General features: G+C 30.8%; 1 protein-coding gene across 1 annotated transcript; it reads left to right on the top strand.

Moving 5' to 3' along the window:
• Window positions 1-997: 997 nt before the first annotated feature.
• Window positions 998-20,961, top strand: LOC132757113 (plexin-A1-like). Its single transcript, XM_060748300.1, has 14 exons — window positions 998-2,085; window positions 3,369-3,470; window positions 4,539-4,742; window positions 5,780-5,911; window positions 7,783-7,883; window positions 11,084-11,204; window positions 11,930-12,101; window positions 14,050-14,143; window positions 18,341-18,422; window positions 19,078-19,230; window positions 19,540-19,659; window positions 19,961-20,057; window positions 20,365-20,543; window positions 20,799-20,961. The coding sequence occupies exons 4-14, from the start codon at window positions 5,861-5,863 to the stop codon at window positions 20,952-20,954; spliced, it is 1,326 nt and encodes a 441-aa protein (XP_060604283.1). The 5' UTR covers window positions 998-2,085; window positions 3,369-3,470; window positions 4,539-4,742; window positions 5,780-5,860; the 3' UTR covers window positions 20,955-20,961.
• The last annotated feature ends 385 nt before the right edge of the window (window positions 20,962-21,346 follow it).

Raw genomic sequence — 21,346 nt, 5'->3', positions numbered from 1 at the left:
ATTGGCTGACATGAAATTATCTCATTTTTTCTAAACTTAGTGTAATATACATCTTGTTCGAACTCTGAAACAAACGGACATCTGTAAAATGTTTTCAATTTGTTGTAATAAGGAAAATAAATGAAGCTTAAAAGCTGTTAAAAAGTGCTCCCGGAAGAAAAGAATCAGGAAAAATTCACATCATAGAGTTGGCCGGACTGTTAAATCGATAAAACTTGTGATATATGTTTTGCATAAACCTTTCTGTCGGTTAGCAGTGGCACAATATTTATTTATTCATAATTATTATTTCACTGAAAATTATACCGAATTGCTATGCTTGTGGTGTGAACTTGAAATCGTGATTAAAATTGTATAACTTCTTCATCTGTTAACTTTCTTTATCATATTCAATATATACTTTTTAACATACATGTATATACATTATTCAAGTTGACTAAAGTTCAGATCTTGTTTTACATACATGTAGCATTGTAAAGAAGCTGATTTAAATCAACAAACAAACAAATGTTAATATGTTATTGCATTTTAAGTAATTTATAAAGAATGTAGTTTGATTGGCCAGATATGAGTACTTGACGTCAGCATACAATGGCGCCAGTCTGGAAAACCAACGGGATTAGAATAAATAAAATGCTGCAACTAACTCCAATACAAATAATTATATGTTTATGTTCTTCAATACATTCGTCTCTGTCCACCGTCATTAACGCATCATCAAAAGATATTCTAAATATTACTAACCTACGGTAAAGAAAACAGAAGAAACTTATACATCTATTGCTGTACAAGCGTGTGGTGTCATTTTTAGAACTACAACATATATTCACAAACTCATTAAATGAGTCGACTGAGAATTAAACATAGAAGGATTTAAGAGAAATATGACCGGTTTTGTGTAAAAGAAAATAAGCTGACAGTTGGACTAATATCCTAAATTCGGATTGGCTGATAGCAACTCGTATTAGATAAAAATGTGAAAACAATACACATGTAATACAAATTCTACGATCGACCAATAACTTATCCTTGAATAAAACATTCGATTACGTTGTTTAAGAAGCACATTTTTTGTTCTCAAAAATGAATTGCACATAAGTCAAATTAATTTTGTTTTTGCTAGAGTTGCTGAAGAGTGATTGTTTTAACTAAATAAAGTAATGATTGTTGCTCAAAATAAATGACAATGAAAATAAAAGAAGATTTAGTTCTCTGGATGTGTTGGTGTATATTTAACATTTGTTCAGCAGAATTATCGAATATGTCATGGCCTTCATCAGAGAAAAACATTAGTAGCATGACTTTGATAGGAAATGGACAGAAGTTGATAGCATGTGGATTAAACCATTTGTATAGTTTAAATACAACAAACTTGCAGCTTATAAATGATGTTGTAATTGGTCCAGTGGACGGCATTGATAACAATGTGAGACTTGTCATATACAACAAAACAGAACCTAACAATGACGCTTATATAACAACATGTGATACCTTGAATTTATATTGTGAAATCAGACGATTAAGTGACATTTCAGATGTCGTAGGGCGACTAGAGCCACCTATCGCGTCAGAGGGAGTACAAGCTTTAATGACATCGTATGAGAAGCCAAATTGGCGAAATCGATGGGACACTTTCCTATTTGTTGCCTGTCCGCATGCCAAAGTCCAAGAAAACAGATGTGTAAGTCCAGGAATTAATTGGTTCTTAAATAGCGGCTTCCCAAGGCCAAGGACATTATATCAATTCAAATCTATTACTGAAACGAACATTACAACCGAAAAATACGTTGATGCTTTCGTAGTTGATCAATATCGGTTATTTTTCAGTTTGCAAAAACATAAAACTTCACAAGAGAGAATAAGTAGAGTAGCCCATGTGTGTCAGTACTTTACCAAAGGATTCCATGAAAACCTGTATACTACACCAAGGACGTATGCTGATATGCCAATAGAATGTGGACATTTAAAGGAAATACGCGCAGTAAAGAAAATTGTGTTTGACACGGAGACAGTTTTTGTTGCTGTCTTTGATGGTTCAGTGAAATCGTCTGTTTGTGTTTACACGATGAGTGAAACAAAGCGAAAGTAATCATTTTCATTTACATTTTTGATAATATACTCGTTCGTAACTTATTATAAAGTAATAGTTTTCCCATATCACATGACTTTAACAGTCGTTTTGTATAGCGAAAACTGTTATTCCTAGCATACCAACTAAATTAGCCTATTCCATATTCAAATTTGTCTATCTAACTAAATGAAGTAATTTATATATCGTAAATATTTCAAAAAGATACAAGTAATATGAATGTTTTACAAAGACAACTCCGATACATATTACATAATATATAATACAACAGAACACGTAACATAAGATTATCATAACATAAGACAATGTTATAACGTTATGAAACTAATATACAGAATAATATATCACTTGTATTGACCGAGAGAAGAGAGAAAAGAAATACATAATTATACTTAGACTAGTCATTTGTATGGAATGTTACTTTTTAACACAAACAGTTTTTCTTCATTATAGGGAATGAGATGTCTTTGGTAGTTTTTAATAACGATTTTTTTAAATTCTCGATAAGCGGGCAAGACATTTTTGAAATCATCGCTTAACCTACCAAAAAAGTGGGAGCTGAATATCTTGTTTGGCAACGTTCATATTCTGTTTACTCTTATCATTTATATTACATAACGGGTACACATCTTCCTAAAACAATTTCTAAGTATGTCAAAAGGAATGTGAAAACATTATGGTTCGACAATAATTTTTAATTCATTTTATCAGTTTCTTCTCTACATTCCTAAATATTTTTTAAGAAACGGCAATAGATGAACCGAGTAAAGCGTAAAACGACATCGTCGAGTGATAAAGTGTCTTTATCCCATCGTGTTAGTGCAGAACACTTGAAAATATACTGTGTAAAATATATACTACATAACTTTATTTAACCGTATCCACTGACAATTTAAAATGATACTAATTCAAAGTACTTCAAACTTTATAATGTGAGTGACAGGAAACAGCTGCCCACCAAACAAAGAAACGCCATTTACTCATCTAGGCAAAGATATGATAAGATATTGTTTTTACATTTTATACTATCTGAAAATTATTAAGTTGTCAATAACTGGAAGTATTTCTCTGTCGTTTCTATTCCTTAGCTGTAGTGTAAGTGAATAAACACGTTTGTATCGTGTAAAAGAATTATTGGTCTTAATAATAAAACTCAGGTATCATTCTAGATGAGATATATAATGATAGAATAACTAAATCTTGAATAGTAGTTTCACTGAATTTCTGAGTGTTTCTATTTATTTATACATACCAAAGCTCATATTTATATCCATTGTAGGTTTGTTGAAAACATCAAAGACTGTTATAGTGGTAAACGTGTTCCTGAAGAAGAAGATTACATCAAATTTACAGAGGATTCCGTCCATGTGAAAATGCTGCCGTATGTTTTTGTGTTTAATTTTTTCTTGAATGTCCATTTAATAATTAAATTCTTACATTGATTCACTTCTTTTCGGATCTTGATAAATATTTCATACAGTAAATTCAAAAATTACAGTATTTATTTAATTTTACCTATGAAATATGGTGCTATATCAGTCAATATATTTCATATTTGTAAAAAATAAATATGAAATAAAAATATGAAAGTGGGCGGAGTCAAAACTCAAATTTATTTTAACGGACTTCTTTTGCCATTTTGTTTAAAAAATCTGATAAATAAAAAACAAATTTTGTTGAATTTTGTTTTGAAAACTATCTAGATTGATAGAAAATCGTAATCCAAACACTAATATCTTTAATTCAGTCAATAACGCTGTACAGACGTTTAAATAGTTATTTACGTCACGTCACAATGTAGCGCCAAGCCTCGCGTGCAAATCAAGACGCGTCTTTAAGATTTAATATATTACTGCGCGCTGTATAAGTGCAGTTGCGTAGCAAGCAAGGGGATTTGTAACCATTTTTCTTTGACAATGAAATTAAATAAAAAGGTTAAATAAAATCATGTTTCGTGAAAATATTCCATATTTCACTCAAACGAAAAAATATCCTCTTAATATTACCCTACGCCAAGAGTTTAAACATAACGTTATATTTTGTAAATAAACCAGCCTCTTATGTATTGTTTTGTAGAACTGTTAAAATGAAGAAAATCCTTCATCAAAATTAAAGAATGAGCCTATTAATAATAAACTTTATTTTAATTTTACATTTTCAATTTTGCTGATTTGGACGTTCTTTGCAGATCTTTATTTCTTTCTTTTTATTGCTGCTTATCATTGTGACTTTTGTTCAATTGCTTCTCTTCAGTTTCTGGGTTTTTCATTTGATTCTCTTACGTGTGGAGTTTCCTATAGCTTATTTTAGTGTAAAGTCTTTTTTGTTTTGTTTTTCTTTTTTTCTTTCACTTCAGGGTGAGTTTTTTTTATTGTTTTCCCTCAGCGTGAGGATATATTCTGTTGTTTGTTCTTCAGCATAAGTTTTTCTGATTTTTTTTTCTTTTCAGAGAGAAAATTTGAATTATAAAACGGATGAATACTTTTTGTGCAATACAGACACACTAGGAACTTATCACAGTGTGATTGGCACCCATGTTTTGTCTAAACAGCCGGCTGTGACGTATACTAAACAATTGACAGCTCTGACATTGTCTGTAGTGGATACAAAGATCATTGCATTCCTTGGTACTGAATCTGGTGACATTTTAAAGGTGATATTTAGTTAATTATGATGATTGTCAAGCTTGTACGTCTCAACAGATTTATACATGTCCGCGGTTGTTTTTTTAGCTATATATTTTTCAGCCGATCCGTTATTGTATAAAACGTAAATTATGGAAATCAATATCTATTATGATAAATACCTTTTGTATAACTAAAAATAAACTGATAAAAAACTAAGCAGCGCAGTCAAATTAGATATAAGATAAAAACGTGTAAACTGAGAACACTGTACAGAGATAAGTACCTTCAGAAGATGTTCCCATTGTGGACAAATCTAATTTTAACTCTTGCATAAGAAATGGTATAACTTATATTATACAGACGTTTGAAAATTACCGATTCATTTCTTGTTAATAACATAAAAACGTTAACTCATTAGGCGCAGAAATGAGAATGAATCCACTCATATTTGGACCACGCCCGTCCCGTGTGAACATGAAAACATTGTGAACTCTGAAAGGAAATATTCCTCATATCCTTATGTGTTATATAGTTTATTTTCCTGCATTTTGTTTAAAAAATGATATAACATGTACTGTGTCTATGAATGTCAACGATATTTCTGTGTAAGGTGTGATATTTCTGCCCTACGCAAATTGCGCAATATTTTTTCCAGTCTGCTTTGCGTAGTAATGGGCTGCGATTTTAAATGGTCTGGATATTGGAGAGTGTTGTTAAGTGTGAGATACATTACTGATATAACATACTTGTATATTCCAAATAATAAATTGTTCAAGGACAAAGTATTCAATTGTTCTTCATATAAGTTAAATGTTCATACAAAATCCTTTAGAACTTTTATCAATTGTACAAACATACAAACATTTGAAACACCTTTAAAGAATGTTTCCATTCTAGACAAATCCTGTTTTTGTATGCAGAGAATAGAATAGTTCATATATTTTCAGATTTCTTTATTGGTGCGAAATTATTTTGTTAATGTTGTTAACTTTGTATGTTCTGGGTTTTATTCTTCTTTTTTTGTCTTTGCCTATAGAAATGATGTGCATTTCCATTTATATAGGCTGTTGTTTACCCCAGCGATTCCGCTTATTATGTACAGCAATTTAGGACACCCAACATTGGAAGTAGGGTCAAAAAGGACATGTTCACATCATCCGATGAAAAACACATCTTCGCTCTGAGTAAAACAAAGGTAAAACTTATCATATTGAAAGTAGTAATATTTTAAGCATTATCATACAATACTTTTTTTCAAAAGTAAGATATGTTTTATGGTCAATATAAAAATGAGCGGCAAAGTATTGTTCACAACTTCCTATCAACATGTCCGTTAATTTATCAAGGAAAATAAAGGAAAATAAATGTGTGAATCTAAAAAGGGTATTAAGACTTCTGACTAATTGTAATGCACTGGGTGTTTTTTAACATAAAGTACAACATTCCCTGAAGCTTTCAGATTCATTTTTTTTAAGATCATCTATCAAGCGCATTTATGTCAAAGGTATAAGCAAATCAAGCTCGTTTAAGAGAGGTCGATGGTTCTTATTAGTAAATGTATATAGTTGTTCTTCTGCCTCAAAACCGACGTCAATAAGAATTTACACATACAATATACTTTAGATTATCATAATGTAACATTATTTCTAAACTGTCATTCTTCTTGTATATACGAGATCGTATGTATCTGTTTCTAAGTTAGTATCTATGTTAAATAAGGTGTGCAGTATGGTGTTGTAACAGTACGTGTCCTGATATACACGTGATATGCACGTGCCAGTTGTCGAGTAAATTTCTTCTTCTGTTATTCAATTTATCAGTCTATATTTATACCATATATAAATGCTTTGAACCTCTAAGAAAATTCATTTATTTTGGCTAATGTGACTCTTCCATGTCATGGAAATCATTTCATCAGTTAAATGTAAATGACTGCAACCGTACAAAAAGTAGACTTTCAAAGAAAATCCAAAATAAGAAATGGCGTCAATTTAAACATATTAATTCTATTGAAGGAAATTGTACATTGTTTAAAAAGACACGCTCAAATTAGTTGTTATCTAATAATAGAAAGATTACATTATTATGAGTTGCATGTTTTAACTCTTACATTGTCTTACACATCGATATATCATGAATAAAGTATCATGAATAAAGTATCGTGAATAAAGTATTGAATAAAGAATCATGAATAAAGTATCATGAATAAAGTATCGGGATTAAAGTATCATGAATTAAGAATCATGAATAAAGTATCATGAATATCCATCTCAATATCTTTCAAGTTATCAGGATCTGACTTTAATAATATTACAAATGTTCTCAAAGATGTTGAGGTCTGACAACTAACTTGTCAACTCCAAAACACTACATGCTTTTCATTCTACTATGTCACTTTTTTATTTCCTTCGGTTATATTTTACTGTTGATTCCTTGATATACTTATCTTCTTTTCGCATAACTTCTTCTTTATTAGTGTTACAGTCAGTTAATATACTTAACACATGTAATGAATATTCTTGACAAAGATTAACCCTTACACTGCCATAGGGACGGCATGTGCCGTCCTATGCCGTCCGTATTATTTTCGGCGTATTTGCCATTTGGACGGCTTTTGCCGTTTCTATAATAATAATAATAATAATAATAATAATAATTATAAAAATAATATTAATCATAATAGATATATAGATATTTATACTATCGACAGTAGTTATTATTATACTAGCAGATTTGGTAACATTTATATTATTATAATACTAATTACAAATAATAATAATAAAATTAATTAATAATATAGTAATTTCTTAGAAAACCTTCTGGCAAATAGATGATCAATAAATAAAAAAACCCTCTGGCAGCGAAAGGGTTTATACCGGTTCATTGTAAATTGACTGCAAAGCAATCTCCAAGAGGTAAAAACATTTTTTATTATTGGCACGTATCACTTTTGAATGATAACTTGTTTTTAATTGTGTTTATTTTTTGAAGTCGTTTTGATTGTTGTTTTTTTTTCTGCAGAATGAACATGACCTTATAAAACAATCAATCACATCAACATTTCAGGTTTTCAAGATTCCCGTGCAGTCATGTTCTGAGTTTGTGACCTGCGGTTGGTGTTTATTTACTAAAGATCCATATTGTGGCTGGTGTTTCTTAGAAGAAAGGTAAAACTGATTCATTTAAATGTTAAATGTCACTATTTCTAATTAATCTATAATATATGAAACAAAGCACCGATTGATGTGTTAACACAGTCTGTTTTTAGGACAACGAATATTATGTAAATGATTTTTTTTTGAAAATATTCTAAGTTAAAAAAGGACATAACTCCTAAAATAATTATTTCAGTATTATGCTCCTTATCATACAACTGAATCATGCAAATTAAGTACAACAAGTATCATGTTGATAGCGGTGATAGTTTTGAAGTCAGTTTCATAATAAAAATTCTTAGTAAAGATTGTCTTAACTTGTCACTTTTGTCAGTATAATGCTCCTCTCTTACAACTTTGTCTAATCGTGAAAATCACACAGTTCTATCTTGATACTTCTAATAGTTTTGAAATCACTCAAGTTAAATATTATTTTTAAACAACAATTATCTGAGTTTAAAAGGGCTTAATTCCAAAAAAAGAAGCTTTCAGAATCAACACGACGCCTTGTCATTCTGAATGTAGTTTAGATAGTTGTGACGTCATTTTTGTTGTATCTGTACATTAATGTGTTAAGTGTACAGACAAATGAAGAATTTGTGTATTGTTTGCTACATAAGTATCCATTATTTAAATATTATATATTTTCAATCTATTTATATCAAAATAATTGATGGCTATTTTTCCGACACACATGTGAATGTAATGTCTCAGTGCGGGACATTACAACAAATATGCACGGAGACTTTAAAATTACACACTGTCTACGAAAGTGTTAAACTTCTGTTATGCAATAGAAATATTTCTAAATCTTATTTGATATTAGGACTTTAATTTCTTAAATTCTTAGCAATACAGAATTATTCTTGATTTGCCAGCTGGAACGAAAGATCCGTAAGATTGAAAAAGAGAAAATGTCAACTTTAGTGTGTGTGATTTTACTCAGAATCATACTGGTTAAACTATCATGCCTTTCCTATCAACTTCAGTCTTTGGAAAAAAGAATATCATTCTCTATAATGTCAAATGCCTATGTATGCTTTTATCATTACATATGAAACATAAATATACATTACTGTTGATGTGTTAATCATCATTCTATTAAATAAGGAAGTTAAGTATTTGTCAGAATAATCGACAGTTTCACTGTAGATATTTTTTTTGCAACGAGTTAATTTTTCTCTACAGCTATACATTGATTGCGGTGTAGTATATCATCTTTAAACCAGTTGCTTAGCGTATACAATTTATCTACATTTTATGTCAAATCGTGAGGCTAGCAAAATATGTTAGTTTTGATCAGTTAGAGAAGCACACTTTTATTGTGTAGCGTTAATGTTTTTGAGAAGAGAATTTGTTGTTTTGAAGGGAATTTTGTTGAATTGTTGAAGTGGGTTGAATATAATTGCGGTGATCTTAATTTATCAGGAAGTTGTTTTGGTTGTTGCAGTTTATTTGGTTATTGAGTTATATCTCTTTGGTAAGATATACTTGGTTGATATTGGTTGAATGTTTGGAGTGATTTTGTTTTGTAAAGATTATATTGGTTGATGCTTTGTTTTTGAGGATATCTGTAAATATTGGGTGCTTTAGTTTGCTTTTCTGATGCTGATTAGATTTTGTGAAGTAAATATTGTTGGTTGAAGGTTTGTGGTTTATACTGCATCTTAGAGTTGTAAAAAATATTCATTTTCGTGTTCTTCATTTTGTGGTGATTTTATTGTTTTGTTCGATCATAAGTTGTTTTGAGCTTGGGCTCGCCAGGTGTCTAGTATTGTTTCGTATAAAAGACGTATACGTGAAAAGATATTTCGTATAACTGGTTGATGTGTGTTTGGTTTGGTCAGAGATTGTTGTTTAAATGAATATATCTTTTTTGAGATTTGAGAAAACATATAACAAACCCTGAAAAAATAGTGTTAACTAAACAATTACATGTTAGTTTTTTCCAACTGAGAATGTTTCAATTTTATGTCAGGCGGTGCTGTCCAGCCCCCAATATCTTTGAAATTGTTTCTTGTTTTTATTACTTAACCTTTCCTTAGATTAAATAACATTAAGGCAGTCATTCTCCCGACAGTATTATATAAACAATATCAAACATATTTTCTTCTAAATGTTTCCTATTAAAATGATCGTGTTTCACAATTGAGCACATACGTGTACATATTAATTCAGAAATTAATTCTTTGTTTCTGACACAATGTTATTCACAAAGACAAAGGACATAATAAAACAATGCAAATGACCATGTGCAACAATTGAAGATTTGTGGTAAATTGCTGTCATTTCATTTACGGTATTTACCTTGATTTAGTGTGAAATTGAGTTTTGGTTTCCTTGCTTATTTCCTCCGTCTTATTATTATTACTAAAAGAAAGGAAAACATCAATTTTGTTTAGTTAAATAATAAAAATTGTAAAACTGAAATCGTAATATTGATGAAAAGAACAACAAAATAATTATCACTGATAAAGAAAACATACATTATTTCACTTACATCATTTTAATAAGTATCAAAATCCCAAACGCATAACCAATACAGATGTTTTAATATTCCTGGACATGTAAAACAAATAAATCAGTAAACCTATATATATAAATATCATTTTCCCCCTAAACAATCAAGCTTTTTCAAGTGGTCAATAAGTAAACAATGGAGGCAATGTTTTTTCAATTTTTGTATGGAATGCTTGAATAGGTTTTAGTAATGGAAACTCATAGAACTGTCCATTTATATGATAGTATAGTGCCTCGGTCTAATCATTCTATCACATATTGGACATTTATTTGACTTTCTCCTTAACATTCTAATAACCATTCTACTTAATAGGTAATTTTACAAGTCTACGTTAAAACGGGCATGACTCCATAAATATAGTTTGTAGAATAATGTCCATTGTCTCACAACTTCCTGTTGTAATTCTAGTCACACTGTGTTAAAATAATTGAAATCGACGTCGCAGTCATAATTCAGTACCCTTTTCTTCGAACGTCGAGCTAAAAATAAATATTGTTTCACACTTTATAAAAATCAAGATGATTATGTTATTGGGAGTGTTGTATTTAAGTTTTATTCTCTGAATCTTAAAGTTCAAGATCAAAGAAAAACAATATTTTAGATATAAAAACATTTCGATGTGACTCATTTCTATATTTAGTATAAAATAATGAAAATGTCGTTGGTTATATCCATTTTCATATATCTCTAGATGTAGTACAAGAGATGCTTGCCCAGCAAATAAGGAGTGGATATCAGCTTCAAGTGGTGAACAATGTCCACATGTTGAAGATATTACTCCAACAGCAATGTCTGTTTGGGAAATAGAAACGGTATGATATGATGGCCTATCAATTATTATACACTGCGTTCTCACTTCCTTCATTATAATTGTATTTTCTGTTTATCGTTGCTAAAGTTACTTCCTTTTGTGATACTCCCTTTTTAGGAATTATTATATAATGCATTCATTCTGAAAATGTATATGACAAATTAAAAAAATACCTGGCCTTTTTCAATGTTTGTGATTCTTGCTTCAGAATTTTTTATTCTGAAGCATAAATACCGGTAATACTGATTTAGCCGGTGCAAGAAGGCATGAAAAATGTTTAACAATTCATTGTCTGTAACACAAAAATTCGTCAATGACCGAGATAAAATGTGTTCGCTTATTTAACTTAAGTATCTTTGCGTCCTTTACTATGATTTTGTACCTTTTCCAGGTTTTATATTGAAAGGTTGTGTTTGTTTAAAAACATTTATTATTTGATGCAGACACAATCATTGCGTCAAAAATGATTTTAGAACAATTTTAGATAATTAGTGATAAACAGACAAAGGACATACTTGTAAGTGTGGCCGAGCTGTTTATATAATGTACGTTGACCGATAGCAATGAACATAAGTATTGCAATTAAAATATTAACTATAATGTGACTTATATTTAACATATTTGATTGATTGAATTGTGTATAACGATGTATTTTGTACAAGTCTGAAATAAAGTTTCTGTTCTGTTCTATATAATTTGGAAACTTCATCATTGTTTTATTGGTAGCTCAATATAACAGTTTCAAACGTATTGCAAGGCGTCAAGGTGTCGTGTTTGTTCCATAGTAACGAGATCGAGGGTGACTTTAATCACACTGAAAAAGCTGAGGTATCCAGCGATGGCCTATCGGTAAAATGTAGGCCAACAAATATATCTGCTATAGAAAACAAAATTAAAGGTAAATACTTATTGTCATATGTACATTGATTAAGCGAAACAAATTTTGATTCTCAACCTTCTTGAGCCTTTGCCACCATCATAAGGTCAGGTCACCAGCCCGCTCATATGTGCAGTCTGACAAGGCTCTATACTGTTGGTAGCTCATCTTTTGTTGTTTTATATGTTTCTATATGTATAGATATATAGAATAGTATTTATTTTGATATTATCATAGCCAACAATCAAAATATTTTAATAATTAACATCAATTATTATGAAGAAATATTTATAGGTTTTACTTCCTGTTTGGTATAATTCTATGTTTAAAATAGGTGGTTCTACTGTTTGTTTCTCAAGATATGTAAATTGTGGTATTATATTGGTTAATGACTTCCTAAAAAAAGAGGTAATTTACTATCATCTTTTAACTTAAAATCTGGAAACAAAGTGATCCCTCGGAAGCATTAATCACAACAAAATTACAGGAGAATTGCAGACTCGGTTTGATTGAGTCTGTACATGAGGGATAATGAATACGTGCAACATCCCTCACGCTCCCTAGCACTGGCTTGAGCGGTACTCAATTCTCAACACTTAATAGTGCTGGTATCAATGATCCCGAAGGACCAGAAAATATAACAACACAGAAGTTTTATATAAATGCCAATTTTTTAGAGTATCAAAACATTACAAAGTCTATTAGGAGATTTTTAAATCAACTGTCTTTTAGACACCTACCTCGGAAGAGGAAATGCCTATTCAGCATTTAATGATCAAGATAATCAATAGTTAAAAAAGGGATGTAGACAAATCTATGATTATATTCTTAGAGCAAATATATTATCTATTGCTAAATGGGAAGATGAACTCAATTAAAATGATGATGTTAATTGGAATGGCATTTATGGGCTCCCTTTTAATAATACAAAGGATACAAATTTAAAATGGTTTCAGTATAAAGTTAATCGCAGGGTACTGGCAAGAAATTATCTTTTACATAAAATGAGAATTAAAGATATTAATACATGTTCTTTTTGCAACAACAATATTGAAACTATAAAACATTTATTTTGGGATTGCCAATTAATTCTTCTTTTTTGGAAGATATAAAATCATGGATAAATTCAAAATGTACAGATGTTAACACACAGTGGACCTTAACAGGTATTATTCTAAGCAATGAACACTTAGATAATGCAACATTGAATTTAATTCTGTTAGGAAAGTATTCTCTTTATCAATGCAAATTATAGACCACAGCTCCAAGCGTTCAACATTTTAAAAATTATGTCGCTATTTTTTTGAAAACACAATAATTATATAGTGCCAAAAAAATAGGGTTTCAAAGTTTGACAATTTATGGGGCAGACATCTTTCTTTGCTGCCTAATTGAGACTTATGTTTTAAGATCATTTATTTTACCTTGATCCACTCTGTTTTGCACCCAATGCCCGTTTTGTATCTTTCTTTCTTAAACACCTTGAATGACCTTTAAATCTTTCTTATGATATTAATGCATGAAGTATTCATGACAAGAGGTACAACTTTTAATAGGATATCACTTTTTGAATAGTAGGAGTTGTTTCCCTTGACTTAATGACATTTTTTCAATATAAGTTCTGTAAAATTGGAATTTTTCTTTTATGTTAAATAAGTGCTATAATATTGTAAAGTAATAAGTTCTGAAAAAAAATCTTTTTCCAATGTTATATTAAGATAAGTCTTGTATCTTTGGTAAGATACTTATGAATCATTATCTTTATTATATTTTTAAACTTTGAAGATTCTAAAAAGAAATCCTTTATTCCTCCTTATATGTATAACACATATAGTGTATGTATATGCATAAATGTTTTGTATTGTGTAAAAAATCTGAAAATTAAAAAAAAAATATTTATAAAAAAAGTTATTATTCTATACTGCATTTTTATTTTACTTTAGTATGAATTTTTTTCTTTTTATTTAAGGTTCTCTTGAAATGAAGATTGCAATATTGGCAAATAGTTCAACTACAACTATAGAAGGAAAATTTACGATATATAGATGTGAAACCTTTGTAAGGTATAACAAATGAATTTTATATTTAAAAAAAAAACCGATTACAATACTATACATTGTGCCACATTGTTGACAACTAGTCGGATTTTATTTCCGTTATTCGTACTCCTCAATTTCATCGGCCCATTTTCCATACAGTGATTTATTTTCAAGTTTTCATGTATGAACTGTAATCAATTATAAAAGATTTAAGTATTATTTCTTTTGATTATTCATATTTCAATGATGTTACAACTTACAAAGTTCATGCATTTATTTTGATTTAACGGTTTACGCTTGATCAACATCTGTTTGAACAATATTAACAATATTAACGGTATACAGACAAGAACTTCTCTGTATTATAATGCTTTTCTTTCTACAACTCTATGAGGCTGGAACGACCTCCCTGCTGAATTTCAAAATGTACATTCACTATCATCCTTTAAGCGTCTTCCGAATAGTGACCTAACAAAATGTCCAAAATATTTTTATACAGGTATCAGAAAATGGCAAATAAACCATGCACGTCTACGAAGTGAGTGTAGTCTTAACTATCACTTACTCAGAAAAAGATATAACAAACTCACCACTGTGTCAATGTGGTCTTCCAGAAACAAACTTCTATTTTTAGCCTAACTATACGAAGTATATGGACAGCTGTCCTACTCGCTCCGGCGTCGGCGTCCACATTTCAGATTAAAGTTTTGGTGCAGTAAAATGTTTTTTACTGTAACTTTATCATTTCTTAATGTATCAACTTCAAACTTCAAATTTATGTTCCTTATCATCAACCACATCTTATGGGACAAGGTTAATAAATGTAACACCAATATTTTTAGATTTATCTCCCCTTGAACTTAAAATTTTCCTTGAAAATATGTATGCCAGGGGGCGTGGACGGTAGTTTGCAATTGACAGTACCGTCCATGAACAGGCTCAATCAAACCGAGCCTGCAATATTTTCAATTTTGACGTGTTGGACTTTCTTTAGGGATTTTTACTTTCTCTATTTTACTATACCTTTTTTCATTTCAAAAGGTATCAACTTGAAACTTCAAACATATGTTCCTTATCATCAACCACATATTATGCGACAAGGTTTATAACTCTACCACCAATATTGTTAGATTTATTTTACCTTGAAGTTAAAATATTCCTTAAAAATATTATTTTTACTGTAACGTCTTTATTTCTTAAGCGATCAACTTCATACTTCAAATATATGTTGCTTATCATAAACACATCTTACGTGACAAGGTTTATATCACTAGCACCAATATTTTCAGATTTATCTCCCCTTGAACATTTTTAAGGACTTAAAATAATATCCTTATAAATATTACTTTTTACTGATACTACTTCAACTTAATACTTTAAATATATATTCCTTAACATAATCCACATCTTATGTGACACGGTTCATAACTCTAGCACCAATATTGCTAGAAAAAGCTCCCCGTTAACTTTTTTTACTTTTTTTACGATTTTTTTACTTGAAAAATGTTTTTTTTTACTATAACTTCTTTAGTTTTAAAGGTATGTACCTCAAACATCAAATACATATTCCTTATCATCAACCAGGTCTTACGTAACAACGTTCATATCTCTTGAAGCAATATTTTAAGATTTATCTCCCTTTGAACTTAGAATTTTCTTTAAGAAATATTTTAACTTCTTTACTTTTAAAGGTGTCTTCTTCAAACTTCAAATGTATATTTCTTATCATTAAACACATGTTGTGTGACATGGTCCATAACTCTAGTCATTTTCTAGTATGACTTTTTACAGAATTATTCCCACTTGAACTTTGAATTTAAGTTAACTATAAATTCTTATCATAAGAAGAAATATATTGATATTAAAACTCATTTTTCTTTCATAGTTTTCTCTTCAATTTAATTATTTGAGCTTCGCTGTCTCCTGTGACAGCTCTTGTTTCTTTAAATGTCAACAATACAATAATATCCGAAATAGCCTGTTTCACACTCTATCGGCTTTTTGTAAAGTTACCCTTCCCACACTACTAAGAAGTAACAGCATTTTAAATGACGACATTGACACCTGTATATATTACAGACAGTTCAAATATATATCCGAGATAGCAAGCGGTTTCCATACTCCTTTGCAAACTCTGCTTACTCCATTGACTTACTGAATAGATTCTATAATATCGTTTTTTTAATACAGTGTATTTGCACCATTTATACTCCAATATATTTGAATTTATAATAATATGAATCTATTTCGAAAAGGGACTAGAGGTCATGAAGCCTGCATATCACAGATAAGACGTCAAAAGACAAAGTTAAAAAAAGCAAGCTACATATCCTAAGGGTGATTCAACATTATTCAAGCAGGAATATTGGAACCACCCAAATGAAAAAACAAATAGATGAAATTAAAAATACCACAAACACAACAATAATGTCGTGTTGAACGATCTATAAGGATCGGAAATATAACATCGTTGATTGAAGGTATGAGACTTTTGTCATCAAGTCACTCCGGAAAGACAACTCTTGCATTTCACCACTTAAAGATAATGGACGACTTTTCAACCCTGCACGCGACAAGGCCAACATCTTAAACAAGCAATATTTGTCAGTACGTATTTACTCATGAAGCAGTCAATAACATCCCAACACCAGCAGGAACACCTTTCCTGGAAATCGACATCATGCAAAATAACGGCCGGTCTCCCTCACAAGCCTATGCTGCAAGCTGCACGAGCATGGCATTGCCATGAAACATCTGGAAAGACATAACATCCTACAAGGTTGCTTACAAAGTTTCAGAGCAATGAGGAGCTGTGAAACTCAACTCCACACCCTTGCGCATGAGCTGGCGGAATCATTTGACAAGAGGATCCAGACAGACATGATTATATTGGTCTTTAGCAAGGCGTTTAATCGGGCACCACATCAAAGACTCCTCAAGAAGGCTCATCACTGTGGTACCCGAGGCAGGACTCTCCAATGGATCTCTTCCTTCTTAAATTGCCGCACACAAAGAAGAAGAAGTCCCAGTCGTTAGTGGTGTCCCTCAAGGCTCAGTATTGGGGCCGCTTTTGTTCCTCATATTCATGAATGACCTTCCAGATGGACTACTTTCAAAAACTCGATTACTTGCAGACGACTGCATCCTGTATTGCCAGATCAAGTCCTTGACCAGCAGCTGCTTCAAGCTGACATGGATTCTCTAGCCAGGTGGCAACACTTGTTGGGCATGGACTTTCACCCTTAGAAATGCAACGTCCTGCGCGGAATCTCCTCTCCGAAACAACTATATCCTGAAAGGTATAACTCTGGCTGAAGAACAGGCATCAATATACTTAGGTGTGAACTTACAATCAGTCCTTGGCAAAATCACCAAAAAAGCTAACAACATGCTAGGCTTCCTTAAACCGTAAATTGAAAAACACACGCTGTAAAACTAAAACCAACGCGTACATATATTTTGTTATATCTAACTTACAATAATGCTGCACCGTTCGGAGACCCTATCACAAAATCCCTATATATAAAGTAGAAATGGTACAGCGAAGAGCAGCACGCTTCACTACAAACAGGAACAATAACACCAGCAGCGTTTCAGTTTAACAGATATAATATTTCGAACATGAAATTTACTGCCAATTTGGAGAAAAGACTTGGAAAAGACTTTTATAAGCATTGTATGGTTTCGGATCTGATCTTTTTTCAGCATTGTATATCATGTATCTAGTGATTGCATGTAAAATATATTTGTGTGAAAATGTTTGAAATGAAATATGTTTAAACTAACTAACCCTGTACAAAATGTTATTCCGGTCGATTAAATATCGATTATGTTGATGCTACGGGGGGAGGGTATGACAAACATTTCTTTTTCAAGACCGATTTATTCAAACTAAGTCTGCAAAAGTTATTTACTTTTGTTAGCGGTGCACAATAAGGACATTCCCTTTTGTTCATTTTCTATGCGCAATATAAGTGAGAAAATGTTTACAGATGTTTTTGTATAATTATAACGACTCTATATATCCATTTGAAAGTATTTAAACTGTAACAATGAATTTTAAATGGAGGTAAAAAAACCCACAGCAATCTTATAACAATTACATATATGACTGTAAGTTAAATATAGCCAATATTATCAATTTTAAATAAAAGTTTCTTTTTTTTTGTTATAAACTTCATTGTTTTATTTTTTATCTTTCTATAAACTTATATTTTGCAGATGCCTTGATTGCACAGCAAAGAATTGGAAATGTAAATGGTGCCCTTTTTCGAACCAATGTACAAATCGGACCTGTGATAATGTACAAACATTATTAGTTGATATCTTCTGCAAAAATCACTTGTACACCATAATCTTTAATGTTACACACTAATCATGAACCATCAAATTTAACTACTAAAAACTAATAACAATTATCATTTAATAACTTAATATACTAATATTACGTACACTTGGTTTATTTAAAGGTCAATGTAATAACTAATATTAGAGGATATGCGAAGTTTTATAAGGTTTCACTGAAGGTCTAGAAAGAATTTACGATCTTCCTAAAGGAAGTTTATAATTTTTTGCTGTATTACAATCAATATTATTCCAGCAGGAAGATTTGGACAAGGAAGCTTTCTGTTTCTATATGTTTAAATACATTATTGTCAAATGAAAAAAATATGTGATTTTTAAAAACTACAATTGCAAGACATCCAAAATTATATTCAAATGCACATTTGTTTCAAGTGCTTAGTATTTATAAGTAATGTTCTACTCTACTATATTCTAAAGGACTACTTAGTAATCGTTGTGTTTGTTAAAATGATGATATTTATTTAATGAGGGTTAGTTCTACCAAACACGTGATAACTATGTCAGAAAATTTCACTTGATATGCCTTGTGATTTTTATTGATATTTTATGTTTACAAATATTCATAGAATTTAAGTATTTAAAATATATTATAGAAAAGCATCAACACTACAGAAGACTGTCCACGCACCATTAATTACACTGTTGTTGCAAATGGTCAGGATGTCGTCCATGATTCGGATGGTTCCGTGTATTTCTCTAGTGGCAGAAGCTATACTATAAACATAACGGGAACCAATTTGTTAGAAGTATATATTATCATTATTTATGATAGTTTCAATACATTTAATCACATTTTCCCATTATATATTTGTGTGTATATGTACATGTTAGGACGTCCATTGTCAAGGATCTCTGCTGAGGTGTCTCCATATATATGTTTGTGATGAGCATATTACATCTTCATCAAAATGTTACAGTAACGCTGATACCTAAGCGTTGTATGACACAGTCTTTTGACATAAATGATTTGTATAAAACTATAATTGAAGGTAGGAACATTTAAGAACAATACAATTTTGGCAATATATTATCAGTATAGACTTTCATGATTTCAGCCTAAAACAACACTAAACTCATTGAAGTATAGTTGCAAGATAGTTGTATCAGGAACACATGACGTTTGGTTTAACAGGACTTACTTTAATCATGGAAGTCTGGTGTGTTTTTTAGGAAAGGTATGACTCGGTCTTTTTGTCTTCCTATTTTTTGTTAACGTATTAAATACTAATTTCGGAACAATAAGCACTCGCATTGATTTTGTTCAATTTAAATAAATTGAGACACATTATATTCAATGCAGCTAGCTACTGAGTGCAAGTAAATGTATCAATAATCAAACTGTCCGAAAGGAAAGTCATAATTATACTAGTATTAATACCATTTAACATTTTCGATTATTTTAGAATAATCAATCAGTACCTTAATGTAACTTATTGTAAACAAAACAACCTATTATCCTTTTTCTATATAACCCAGGAGGGCTTGTCTAAAATAACATCACAAAAAGATAAACTCGTTGCTACAGTCCAGCTTATGTGGGGAGGATCTCCAGTCTACGGGGTTGCAGAGCAAGGTAATTGACGATGATTTATTACATGAATTAGAAAAAAAACCACATCAGAGACCTGGAATAACTATAAATCCGAAATTTTACCATTCCGCGCATTCAGAATTCTTTAAGTTATATTAAATCATCTCTACATACAAAGATCGTTAAATACTGAAGCTTATATAATTTAAAGAAATTTAAAAGTGAGTTTTTTCTTTTTGGATTATTTTAGTATGTATAATATACTTGGTTTGATGATGATTCCATAATAATAACATAATATGTAAAGCAAATATCCTACATTTACTATGTTTTAACTGTTGATTCACAGGATTTTCAGTTATCATTTACACATGTGATGGACTTACGAAACCCGCTTATAACTGTGGACATTGCAAAAGTTTTGCATTGTATCAACCTCATTTTAACTGTCAATGGTGCGGCAAAGCGTGTGTTGACAGCAATGAAATATGTAACAACACAGCTTGTGACGATCCTATCATTACTAAGGTAAAATGAAAGCTTTGCGGAAGTGCAATAAATGAAAGCTTTGCGGAAGTGCAATTTTCGACTGATCTTTTCTAACAAAACATTGGTTTTGATGAATTGGTTGATTTGTCATATATTTTTTAAATAAACATACTATAAAGAAGGAATGCAATATTTCTTAACGTTCAGCACAAATATATCATTGTAACACACGCGTACTACTTGAATTACTGCAAATAGTTTTGAATATGATCACAGTGACTTTTGTGTGCATAGGTATATCCACTCAGCGCCCACATGAATGCAACGACATTGATAGAAATAACCGGTGTGAATCTTGGGTCTTCCTTCAATGATACTATCGATTCCGTGACAGTTGCTGGAAAAGCCTGTGACTCTATAGAAAGTGGCTACATTCCTGGCATAAAGTGAGATGATCTTCTTCTAGATTAACCTATAATGTTGATAATGACTTGCATATACCCATTAATAATGATTACTGTCACTGACCAGCAGAAAAAAAACCTTGCAATCTCACTAGCATTATAATACGTCTGTCTATAAGACTGGTGTTGAGTTATTCAAACTCGGCAAATAGTGATTTCAACAGGTTAAGGTGATTTAGTCGTGTCAGCCATGTTTGTTTTCACTAAATGGGTCCAAAGAAAAAGTAGGCCATATTTCATATTACAACAAAGTTTAAAGGTAAAAGGTGAACAATTTGCATTGACACTTCAAGTTCTATGTTTTAAGAACTATTAAAAATTAAAAAAAAACGATAACAATATGAAAATTTATCTTGAATATGCTAAATTTCTAAAAAC

This window comes from Ruditapes philippinarum, unplaced genomic scaffold, assembly GCF_026571515.1.
Source record: "Ruditapes philippinarum isolate M1 unplaced genomic scaffold, ASM2657151v2 ctg207_1_1_1_1, whole genome shotgun sequence".
Lineage (NCBI taxonomy): Eukaryota > Metazoa > Mollusca > Bivalvia > Venerida > Veneridae > Ruditapes > Ruditapes philippinarum.
Note: the sequence above shows the minus strand (reverse complement) of the source record. Positions and strands in the feature narration are given on the sequence as shown.